At 34.2% G+C, this 12,324-nt stretch overlaps 2 protein-coding genes across 10 annotated transcripts in view; both read right to left on the bottom strand.

The window, feature by feature from the left end:
* The window catches only part of LOC113646696, a 34,887-nt gene extending 32,182 nt beyond the window's left edge, over positions 1–2,705 (bottom strand). For all 7 annotated transcript variants that reach the window (XM_047803155.1, XM_047803158.1, XM_047803164.1 and 4 more), the window contains exons 1-4: positions 2,630–2,705; positions 2,208–2,301; positions 1,811–1,934; positions 1,568–1,712 (exon numbers count right to left, since the gene is read on the bottom strand). In XM_047803155.1, the coding sequence (XP_047659111.1) occupies positions 1,568–1,712; positions 1,811–1,934; positions 2,208–2,289 (351 nt within the window). In that variant the 5' untranslated portion in view covers positions 2,290–2,301; positions 2,630–2,705. The remainder of the gene's footprint in view (positions 1–1,567; positions 1,713–1,810; positions 1,935–2,207; positions 2,302–2,629) is intronic.
* Positions 2,706–4,723: 2,018 nt separating this feature from the next.
* The window catches only part of LOC113646653 (adhesion G protein-coupled receptor G3-like), an 8,633-nt gene continuing 1,032 nt past the window's right edge, over positions 4,724–12,324 (bottom strand). For 2 of the 3 annotated variants that reach the window (XM_027153048.2, XM_027153049.2), the window contains exons 4-14: positions 12,178–12,324; positions 11,952–12,102; positions 11,575–11,667; positions 11,339–11,461; positions 10,740–10,788; positions 9,527–9,633; positions 9,322–9,446; positions 7,726–7,994; positions 7,264–7,369; positions 6,891–7,171; positions 4,724–5,533 (exon numbers count right to left, since the gene is read on the bottom strand). The exon at positions 12,178–12,324 is cut by the window's right edge and continues 28 nt beyond it. In XM_027153048.2, the coding sequence (XP_027008849.1) occupies positions 5,409–5,533; positions 6,891–7,171; positions 7,264–7,369; positions 7,726–7,994; positions 9,322–9,446; positions 9,527–9,633; positions 10,740–10,788; positions 11,339–11,461; positions 11,575–11,667; positions 11,952–12,102; positions 12,178–12,324 (1,576 nt within the window). In that variant the 3' untranslated portion in view covers positions 4,724–5,408. Of the gene's footprint in view, positions 5,534–6,890; positions 7,195–7,263; positions 7,370–7,725; positions 7,995–9,321; positions 9,447–9,526; positions 9,634–10,739; positions 10,789–11,338; positions 11,462–11,574; positions 11,668–11,951; positions 12,103–12,177 lie in introns of those variants that run through there. The other variant, XM_047803636.1, reaches the window with a different exon arrangement.

Genomic DNA, 12,324 nt, shown 5'->3' on the forward strand with positions numbered 1-12,324 from the left:
TAGGAAATCTGAAATCTCCATCGACATCAATTAGATTTAAGTAGACGGTGTCTACAGCTTCAAGTTCCTGGATGTCCACATCTCTAAAGATCTGACCTGGCACCATAATACTTTCATTTTAGTTAGGCATAACAACATCTTAAGTTTCTCAGGAGACTGAAGGAAGTTCATCTGTTTCCACAAATCTTACCAAGTTAATTTCTTCACTACTGAAAGCATCCTGACCAACTCCATCACAGTGTGATAAAGAAACTCAACAGTGTATAAAAGGAAAGCACTGCAAATGGTGATAAAAACTGTGCAACACCACCAGCTACTGCACATCTTCAAGTAGAGCACAAAAAAATCATCCGGGACAACTCCAATCCCATTCACTAACTGTTGTTCCTTCCAGGCATCCTTTACTCTCGCACCAATTAACTTCATGTTATCATTTAACACATCCGTATATCTCCTTTTTGTCCTTCCTCTTGACCTCTTACCTGGCAGCTCCATCTCCATCATCCTTCTACCAATATAACCATCTCCCTCCTCCGAACATTTCCAAACCATCTCAATCTATCCTCTCTGACCTTGTCCCCCAAACAGCCAACCTGAGCTGTCCCTCTGATGTGCTCGTCCCTAATCCTGTCCATCCTCGTCACTCCTAAAGACAACCTCAACATCCTCATCTCTGCTACCTCCATTTCTGCCTCAAGTCTTTTCCTCACTCCTATAGTCTCTAACCCATACAGCAGCTAAACAACTGACTTTCATTCCTCTCCTTTCCAGAGCAGACCACCACCTTTCCAGGTGTTCCTCCACCTGCTCCCTACTCTCACTAAGGATCACAGTGTCATCCGCAAACATCATTGTCCACAGAGATTCCTGTCTGGCTTCATCTGTCAACCTGTCTATCACCATAGCAAACAAGAATGGACTCAAATCCGATCCTTGACGTAGCCCCACCTCCACCTTGAACTCCTCTGTACTGACCTACAGCACATCTCATGGTCTGAATTATGGCTCACCATGTGCTCTTACCCCAACCTTCAAAAACTGTGATATGTGAAGAAAAATTCCACTGTTCTCTAATGTAATGTGTGGCAATAAAAAAAGGCTTCATCTACTATATAATTGTAGATGTATTGTATACATCCTAGGTTATATTGAAATATCTGTATATTCCCTGTATATGCTAAACATTAGATATTATCCATGGATAATCTGGATACTGTTGTATGTAAATGGTTGATGTCCATATTTCTATTACATGTATTTATTACTAATTATTATTATTATTATTATTATTATTATTATTATTATTATTATTATTATTATTATTATTATTATTATTATTATTATTATTATTATCAGTATTACTAATGCTCACAAATATTATAGATATTTTTATACCTGTTAGAGGTTTCTATTATAACATGGTGTAATTTCCCATTCATGCTGTGCTATTAATTCAGTAGCTACTGCACATATTCGCTGCCCCAGGCTTATTATTTATTTATTATTTATATACTGCCCAGTACATTCTGTTTAATTTCTGATTTATTCTAGAATAAATGTGTGTTACCTTTGGAGCAGAGATCTTTACATGGCTGTCATCTATGGGGTTCATCATATTCACTACAGTCATAATAAAGTTCTCGTACTCATAGGTTGCATTTGGCCCTTCAAACGTTACATTGATGAGCAGATCGATGTAGTATTTCTCTGCCCTGTGTTGCAAAAACATCAATGTATCTTTGAAACTCATTTTACAAAACCATAGTATTGTAGCACTGAGTAGCGTGTTTGAATTGTAATGCTTTACTACCTGATGTATTTTTCCTCGCACATCTGTTGTAGATTTTTCCGTCTTTTTACATCCATGTTGGGTATAAATGCAATCATTTCAGCTGATTCACAATTCCTGACATTACATGTGATATTTCCTTCACCTAAAGTTTAGTCAAAATAAATAAATAAATAAATAGATAGATAGATAGATAGATAGATAGATAGATAGATAGATAGATAGATAGATAGATAGATAGATAGATAGATAGATAGATAAATAAACAAACAGAAAACAAATGGCACCATTTAACTGTAGGTTAACTGTTAACTGTAAAAAGTATGTTCTCTGAAATGGTCAGATAACTTATTTATAAAAAAACAATTAAATAATAATAAAAATATGGTCTATTTATAAAAATAAAAAATTATTGTACCCATCTGATATACTGCTTTATTACAGCCATCATCAGGAATGGCTCCAAAGATCAGCAGAACCATAAGATAGAGAAGTTTCATATCCACAGCTCTCTATTTTGAATAGATAAGTTGATTGATTTAGTAGTGATAACACATTGTATATATATATATACAACAGTATGCAAAAGCTAATAAAAGTGTAGTGGCTTTTTTCGTATTAGAGTAAGGCATAAACATATCGAACCTGTTCAGATACAATTCATGAGTGTTCTTGTGAACATTACAATAATACGTCTTATATAATTATTAAAGCTGAATCTTATTCTCCACAACTTCATAACCCCATAACTTCCATAACTCCATAACCATAACAATCAGCCTCATACCACTGAGTTCATGAACACCTCATGCTCTCAGAAATTAAATCATTAAAACTTACCGAAATCTTGTCCAAAACCTAAACAGCTTAACCGAATAGACGTAGAAGACTAAGTTCTGTTGCTTGTTGACTAACTGATACAGTGCCGCTTATTCATTTGCATGCACAAACACCAGAGTATTTGTATATACGTATGTCATATACAGGACACAATGCTTTATTTAATACTCTGTGGTTGATTTAAATACTATCAGAAACAAACTATTCGACAGAAAATTATACATAATAATATTTATGTTCAGCAGACACATTTCTTTCTTTTTTTTACACAGCTGAGCATTTGAAGATTAAAAGGCTTGCTCAAGAGTCCAGTAGTGGCAGCTCAGTGCTGGGATTTGAACTCACAGCCTTCTAAGCAGTAGATCAACAGCTTAACCACGAAGTACAGTTCCATTTTCCTGAAAGTAGCACTATGTAGTGTATAGTGTATTATGTATAATACTATACTAATACTATAATAATGTAATTATACTGCCTTTAAAACTTTCTATGTTGTATAAACTATTTAAAGGGTCCTCTAAATTCTGTTTAAACAGTATTCTATCCATCTATCCATTCTCTACACCAGTTAACCTATTGGGTTGCAGGGAACCTGGGGCCTATGCCAGGAGTCTCAGGGCAGAAGGCAGGGTACACACTGGACAGGATGCCAGTCAAATAACAGGGCACAAGCACAAACATAAACACATACACACACAATGAGTAATTAGAGATGCTAATCAGAATACAACACATATATTTGTGCTTGGGAAAGAATCCCCTGAGGCACTGTGAGAACATGCAAACTCACATATACTGTAGGTGGGAATCGAGAACCACAACCCTGGAGGTGTGACCATTTAGTCATGTATATAACATTCTATCCATCCATCCATCCATCCATCCATTTTCTACCTCTTATCCGGTATAACATTCTATATTATATAGATTAATATAACCATCCTATATTTCTTCATACACACATATAATATTTAAAAGACTATTCTGATTATGGTGTATACACAAGACTGTTGATTTTAACAGTATGTACAAGTGCTGGAATGTATTTGTGTAAATGAAACATATCCAGTATGTTCAGATTTTTTGATGGAACTCAGAAATTCGCTCCATTCAGTGTTGAACATGCCGTCAACATCTCTAAACCGGCTATATTGCTCTCCACCTTCTCTGAAGTGCCATACCCCAAACTAACCTGTGCATGTAATATGGTGTCAACTTTACATACATTCAAATCACTTCATTAGAAACAAAAACTTTACACTTATGACCAAAATATCTGTTTAGCCTTCTTTAGAACCGCACATCTGAACACCAACTTTGTGTTTCCTGTTTATTAATATGAATGAATCATATTGAATGCTTCCATTCTCAATTGTGTCCATCGCATGAGCTTTTTTTTAAATGTTTTTTGAACCGCTATACTATGTGCCCTTTTCTGTGTACATGGACCATCAGTCAGCCATGAATATAAAGTGTTTTTGTGGTTGAGAGAGAGTAAGCCATCCTCTGTTCTGGTTTTACATTTTGTTCCATCTTACAACTTCTTATGTGTTTTAGGGAAACTCAGCCCTATTCACTGTGATACAATTTTATGTTAAATAAATAAATAAATAAATAAATAAATAAATAAATAAATAAATAAATAAATAAATAAATAAATAATGCAGAAGATATTCAGAAAATCAAAAATAAATGCATGAATTCTAATTACATTCTAACTACAAATTATACTTACTAGCTTATTACCTGTATCACACCTTAACAGCAAAAATAAAGCACAGTGTAATTCTTTCTTGCATATCCCAACTTTGAACATTTGTGTCAGAGCACAGGGTCATCCATGATACAGTACCCCTGGCCAAGAGAGGGTTAAGGGCCTTGCTCAAGGGCCCAACAGTGGCAGCTTGGCATGTCTGGGGCTTGAACCCTTATCCTCTGATCAACAACCGTAAACTCTTGAGCCACCACGGACCCAACCTAATATGGTATGGTATTTTTGGAAAAAACAAAACCCACTAATAATCTGTCTAAATCCGATACAACACCATGTTCATACAAAAACAACCAAACAACCAAAAAAATGACAACAACAAATTGAATTAATAATATTTAATAAATTTACATAGAAAAATCATACCATATAAAAATAAGCATTAATACTTACTTTTTTTCTTCTTTTGAATTATTAATAATTACATTTCAATTTAGATTCAATATAGCTTATAGCAGACTTTTGAATGACTAAAATGTAGGAAATTCACATTGCTTCGCTGTTTCAAAAATATTTGGTCAATCCTATCCCATTCACACTCACAAGTGAAGTTAATGCCTAGTCAGGCCAGCAGCTTTAAAATTAGCTTTAAAAAAAACAGCATTTAAATCAGTACGATTCTGTTTCACAGCATCACTTTCACATATTATAAGAGAGCTGTATAATCTAAATTATGTATAAATGTACACATAACGTCACATAGTAAACAAACTAAAAATATCAGATCAGTTCAGTGTAGTCAAAGGTAGATGTGATGAAAAATGACTAAGTAATACATTCGATCATATACAAGCTATACACACTAAATTTCATCCAAAACAATGTGCATCAACTAATTCTGTAATGTCGAAAATAAGTAACTCAGTGGCTCACTGGGAACTGTGCGACTGATTATAAAACTCATGATGAGTTACACATTAAGGTGTTAAACCAGGTTTTATATATTCGCATGTATAACTTTGTTCTTGCCTTGATAGAACTTCCTGCACTAAATGACATAATATCTGATCACTGAGTGAACTTGCTTTCACAGGTCTTGACTTGAGCACCTGTTGGCTCGAACACAGTTGAGGATTTTTCCTTGATACGCCTGTTCTTCGTTGTAGCGTAGAACCACAGGAAGAGAAACAACCCTGAACATCAACAAGATAAAAAAAATGAACATCAAGCACCATCACTGAACTCCATGTCAGCCTAGTGTGTATTAACACCTAGTGTGTATTAACACCTAGTGTGTATTAACGTTCAGCTTCTTTTTACAGAGTGATCAGTTTTTATTTCTGTTCTGACCACGCCCACAGTGATGACATCAGACCAATAAAAAACATTTTAGATAGATAGATAGATAAATCTATTATATAAATATATATATATATATATATATATATATATATATATATATATATATATATATATATATATATATATATATATAAAATTAGGTAAATAAAGTTTGGAGCATGATTTGCTGATTAATTTAATAATTATTTATTGGAAAAAACATACACACAAACAAAAATTGACTAATATTAAACCTAACATTACAGTATTTAAAATTGTACTTAAGCATCACGTTGAGGTCTTAAAAGATCTAAGACCCAGTATAGGTTTAACTTTGATGCTATAATGAATGTGACTGATAATAAGTGGATATACTTTGATCCTCTATATAAGTGTGTTATGTTATTCTTCTTATTATGCAAAAAAAAAAAAAAAAAAAAAAAAAGACTAGCATATAGCTAATATGGCAATAATCCAAATTATTATTGACTGGCCCTAGATGCTCAAGTTAGAAATACAGTACTAAACTTAAAGATGCTGAGGGGAAGATTTGGGAATTTCAGTACATATTATATAGATATTATAATGTTACTGAAGCTACAGGTAGAATCCTTTCCTGGACTTTAAAATATAAACGTAATTCATTATTCTCAACTCATTATCCTGATTTCTGTTGTTCTCTACACGATTTGTTTAGATTTGCCTCTGATATAGCTTTATTATTATTTTTTATTCAGAAAAGTAAAAAAAAACTAAAATATAAATTAGTTCCAAACTCTACCACCAAATAAGTTATCAGAAATATCAGAAACATAGTTTTGTTTTGTTCAGAAATCTTCTACTATAAAATTATAATATTTCTATAATAGAACTTTCTCTTTTCTAATCGATCTAGTTTAAACCAGAAAATTTAAGTTGTTTAGAAATTTAGATTTTTTTAACAATTACAATTTATTATTTGATAATAATAATTTGAATAATATAATGTAAAAATAAATGTAAATATAATTATATATAATGATTTATCTTTTTTCCTCATGGCATTTATGTAAAAGATTTTGATATGTATTTAAACTCTAAATTCGGAGAGATTTTAAGTAAAAAATAATCAAGAAACTGAAAAATCTATTCTTGAAAGGGTTAATGAAAGATAGAAACAGAAATAATAATAATTAACAGAAATAATTACTATTAGTGACAAATCGGTACCTTGCAGCGTGTTGCTGATACAGAAGAGGTAAAGAACGGGGTAGTTTGTGTGTCCTGATGTTAAGAAAGCCAAACCCCATGTCATTCCCAACAGGAAGGTCAGGCCCAGGACAGTGTATATATCTTTACAAGATGGAAGCTTGCTGCCGCTGACTTTCATGCACTGGCGCTTATAGATCTGACATGTCACTGTCACCAGAATGGACATGTTGAATAAGAACATTATGGAGAAATAGCCGATGTTCATGCCATACAGAAAGTGGATGTCGGTAATCCAGCATCTGTGTAGCAATGGAAGAAGATGCTAATTGGCATTACAATCAAGTAGATTTTTTAAACAGTTTTGTATAAACAGTATTTTTTATTTACTTACAATTTCATTGCTTCATTTGTGTCTGATAATTTTATTTCTGTAGTGCCATAAAAAGGCGTACTACCATAAGCACACAGACTTCCTCCAACAAGCACAGCAGGAAGTCCTGGAACAAAAAAAAAAAACCAAAACAATCCAGATGTACCAAACATTCACTGTACTGACCACTTTACAAGGAAGACTTGTACACTTGTCATAATGCCGCTTTACAGAACCGCATCAGATCTTTTCATCCAAGAATAGAATCTGAAGCCACGATGGGAACAGACTTGACGGAAATGAAGAGATCAATATTAGAAATACGACTTTCCTGATCCTCATTGCTATAAATGAACAATCAGGGATACAAGTGCTCTTATAAAGATACAAGTGCTCCTCATAAAGTGGTCTTTGAGATAGATATTAATACTGTTCTTATATTGTTGTGTTTTGCCGTGTGGGACACATGAACCGATTACTCACCCCATCCAAAGAGAGACAGCTTGATCATGTAGTGCTTCATGTGGATGTTGAACACTTTGATTAAAAGAAAGTACAAGTGTATGGCTTCAATGGCCATCCAGGAGAAACAGGACAAGAGGCTGTACTCTATTATCACTGCTATTAAGACACATGCGATATTTTGAGACAATGTGGCTCCCCATTCAGTGAACAAGAAGCTGATGTTGAGGAGGAAAACGGCTGCACTCAGAGACACATGGATGTGGATAGAAGTGTCTTTGTTGGAACTCCTGTAAAAACAGTATGTATGTGTATATAGTATATGTGAGACACAAAATGAAGCACAAAAACAACAGCATCATGTTGCTCTATTATGCAGGGGGATGTGGGGTTATTTGTGTATTTCTGCCAACAAGCGATGTGTTTTTACGTTTTTTTTTTTATGTATTTAGATTTGGATCCTCTTGTCCTTTTAGAAAGAAGAATGATCATCTGATCACATGGCAAAACCAATTGTCGTATACTGTGGCCATGGTGCACATTAGCTCTCAACTAAATTTGCAAAACTTATGTGGCATGTATGTTTTAGCACTCAAACACCATTACACTGAGGGATTATTGTTAGAAAGCAAGGTGCTCATTCCAGTGTGTTAAGGTGCTTTAAAGTTAAGGTGATTTCCTGTAGTTTGTGGTTGATTAAGAGCACATTTACCTGAATAAAATAAAGAAGATGAATGATGAATGAACCAATGAATGGTTACAGAAGATGAATGAATGTGTATTGGTCATTTTAATATTTGTAAGGGTTAAAAGTCTTGTTTAAGGACCCAACAATGGGATTTTAGTGGTGCTAAATTAAACACACCTTTTTTAATTAGTAGACTGTCCCTTGAATAACGTCCTAGGTTTGGAAATACAGGATACTATATCCGGTGTTTTCTCAGCCCTGTCCAAATTTAGCCCCATTACCATATATATATATATCCATTCATATATATTAATTTTCTACCGCTTATCCGAACGGGCAACGAGGCAGGATACACCCTGGACAGAGTGCCATCCCATCACAGGGCACACACACACTCTCATTCACTCACACACTCACACACTACAGACAATTTTCCAGAGATGTCAATCAACCTACCATGCATGTCTTTGGATCGGGGGAGGAAACCGGAGTACCCGGAGGAAACCCCCTGAGGCACGGGGAGAACATGCAAACTCCACACACACAAGGCGGAGGCGGGAATCGAACCCCCAACCCTGGAGGTGTGAAGTGAACGTGTTAACCACTATGACACCGTGCCCCCCCCCCATGTATATATATATATATATGGTAATGGGGCTACATTTGGACAGGGCTGAGAAAACACCAGATAAACATGGCCAGCTTTGGTATAGGCTCCTTAGTAGTTAATTTACTGTTTATCTTATATCAGTTAAACATCATTAAAATATCATTTAAACCTAGTTCTAGTAATGGAAAATAACAACACCAAATCACATGCAAAGTAATTGATTAGGTAAGCTGCTAGAATAGTTAGAAATTCTAGCCTGTAAACATTCTAGCCTGTAGAAAATATTGGTACATCCTTAACTTTAGAGTTTAATACCTACTTCATGAAAGTGTAAAGGAAGATGGTGACTGCTGAAAAAAACGATGAAAGACTGCAACCTATGTAACTAATAGTGGACAGGGTTTTCCACTGCTGACGATCTATTTGTGCCACATTCATGTCAACCTAATAAGAAACACACACAGATTTATTAGCACAACTATAGTGTATCTAGTTTTGAGTTCTAATACTGATTAAGTGCTTACCAGAAGCACAGCAAAGGGAGTCATGTGATCATATGAACAGATTACACTGTTGCTGCTGTTAAAATTCTCCAGGTTGGTGAAAGACCCCATGTCATCCCACTCCTGCCCTATATGGGAGCAAAAAAATAAATAAAAATCTGTTTTAGTAACCTAATATCCTATCCTAACACCTATATTACTTATGAGTCGAGTCAGTTGGGTTTCTGTGATGCTCCTGAGCTGCTATGAGCCACTCTGACTGTCCTGTAATATTCTTTCACATCGCTCTATTCTTTACTACCCTAATTTGTATAAAAGCTTCCAAGTTAATCTTTAAACCTCATGCATCCCTATGAAAATTAGGAAAGTCAAGTTGACGTTGTCTGTTTTGACTGCTTATAAAAAATAAAGTATATACAGTATGATGACCATTTTTTTCACCTCGTTTCCAACATATTAACATACATTTTGCAATTTTTTTTGTAATATTTGGTATAATAAACCTCAATAAATTGCAAAAAAATCCTCATTTTTTTAGTAAAAAAAAAAAAACAGAAATTTTGAATTATTTTCACTATAGAGGCACAAAAGATGATGTATTATTACAGGCTGGTATATTTCAAAGCCAGGAGATTGTTTTGAAACCATTTTGACCATTTTTAATGTCAGCAAATAATAAAATCTGTTTTTTCTAGGTTAAATTGACTTGAATGCTTATAAATAAATTTTTGTGTGTGTGTGTGTGTGTGTGTGTGTGTGTGTGTGTGTGTGTGTGTGTGTGTGTGTGTGTGTGTGTGTGTGTGTGTGTGTGAGTGTGTGTTTTGGGCGCGTGTGTTAGTCGACATTTTATGTGTGCGTTTTTGTGTCTGTATGTATGTTCATAGCGCTGAAAAGAGCAAAAGTATGACCTATTGCCCCACTAAATGTGGACCACAGGAGGTACTAAATTATTTTACAAACACATAGTTCAACAAAAATAGACATAATTAATTGTACTTGCAAAGTGCATAATTTAGAACAATCCTGGTGATTTCCAGGCAAATATGTAGAAGAAAACCCAAATTGACCCAAAGACTACAGGAGGGTTGTTTAGAGGAAGTGTAAATATTTCTACCTTTTCTTGTCCATCTGTACAAGATTATTATGAGATCAAGTTGAGATCATTGTCGATTCTCATGATAATTGCATCACTAATAAACTAAAACTTTGTAGCACTTGACAGAATCCTACGTACCTGCTGTAGCATCTACATTATAGAAAAGGCACGACAGTCTGTGGTTCTCCTGTAAGAAAAAACAACGTGTGATTACATGAAAAATATGATTACATGTGAATATCAAATGTATAAATGTATTTCAACCTGTTCTGCTCGAAAGTTTAAGTAACTCATCTCACATCACGTGAACCATAAAAATCCACAATTTAATTGTGAGAAAATCTGAAAAATTAAACCATATGTACTACAAGTGTAAAAGGAATATGTGTGTAAAAATAAGCATGTAAATAAATAAAAATACATGCTCAATATGTTAAAGAATAGAATGTAAATGGTTTCATAAGGTAAAAATGATCATATGTGAAAATGATCGTGTGAACATGTAGAAAAAATGAATGTATGAAAAGATCAAAACAACAACAACAAAAAAACACTTCTAAAAATTAAATGCATGTGTTTGTGTGTGAGTGCATGCGTGCGTGCGTGTGTGTGTGTGTGAGTGCATGCGTGCGTGCGTGTGTGTGTGTGTGAGTGCGTGCGTGTTTGTGTGTGTGTGTAAAATTATTATATGATTATTTTCATGTGAAATTCAACAACAAATATATGCAATCACTTACGGTTATTATTATTTCACTTTTCACTGTAAAATTTATAACAAGCCGTTCAGACAAGTGCTTGGTCTCATGTCCAACAGTTTCAACGCGAATAACTTTGGACTTCAGCATGGTCTTCGGGTCATTCTGTGATATGCAGAAGAGAGACGTAGATGTCGATTTTGGGGTGAAAAGTATGAAATCAAGCTTTCAATAGAAACGCATGTCAATTAAAGAGACGATGAAGGTTTAGGACTTACTATAAAGATATTATTACAGGGATATGTCACTACTGTCATATAAATAAATGATTCATTAGGTAGGAATACATCCAAAGGAAGATCATCACCTGCCTATAAGACAGAAAAGGCAGATATTTACATAGATATCAGATCAGATTGCATTCTTTGAAATAAAAGGTCTTCATTTGCTTGGTGGTTTTAATCATTAGATATCACTACTGATGATATAATGATACAAAGCACAACATTAATTCTAACTATAAACAGGTAAAATATACTGAAAGATAATGGGTTAAGGGTAACTTCACACCATCCTGTCGTGGATTATTTTTTACACACCCATTAAAGTTATTTCCTTGTAATTAATCAGCGATTACATGTGAGGTGAGTGTTACCTTTGGAGCAGAGATGTGTACAAGCCCAAGATCTGTGGTGTTCATCCTATCCATCTTAACTACAGTCATGTTAAATTCCTCAAGGTCATAATTTTTGGATGGTCCATCAAAATTTACCCCGATGAGAGAATCAATGTACTTTTTCTCTGCCCTGCACAGACGTCCACACGTTTTTTTTGTTTTTTTAAAATTTATAGACATTATTGAATGTTCTTACTGTACATACCTTATGTAATCTTTTTTGATGGTACTATTTGAAGTAAACAAACGAGAACACATTTTTTTAATTTTTGTTGGCCTTTTTAAGTGTCTCAGGTCAGGAGAATTGGATGATTCATATATTAATTTACTTATCATATCTGATGCACACTTT

This window comes from Tachysurus fulvidraco, chromosome 2 (genome assembly GCF_022655615.1).
Source record: "Tachysurus fulvidraco isolate hzauxx_2018 chromosome 2, HZAU_PFXX_2.0, whole genome shotgun sequence".
Taxonomy (NCBI): Eukaryota; Metazoa; Chordata; class Actinopteri; order Siluriformes; family Bagridae; genus Tachysurus; species Tachysurus fulvidraco.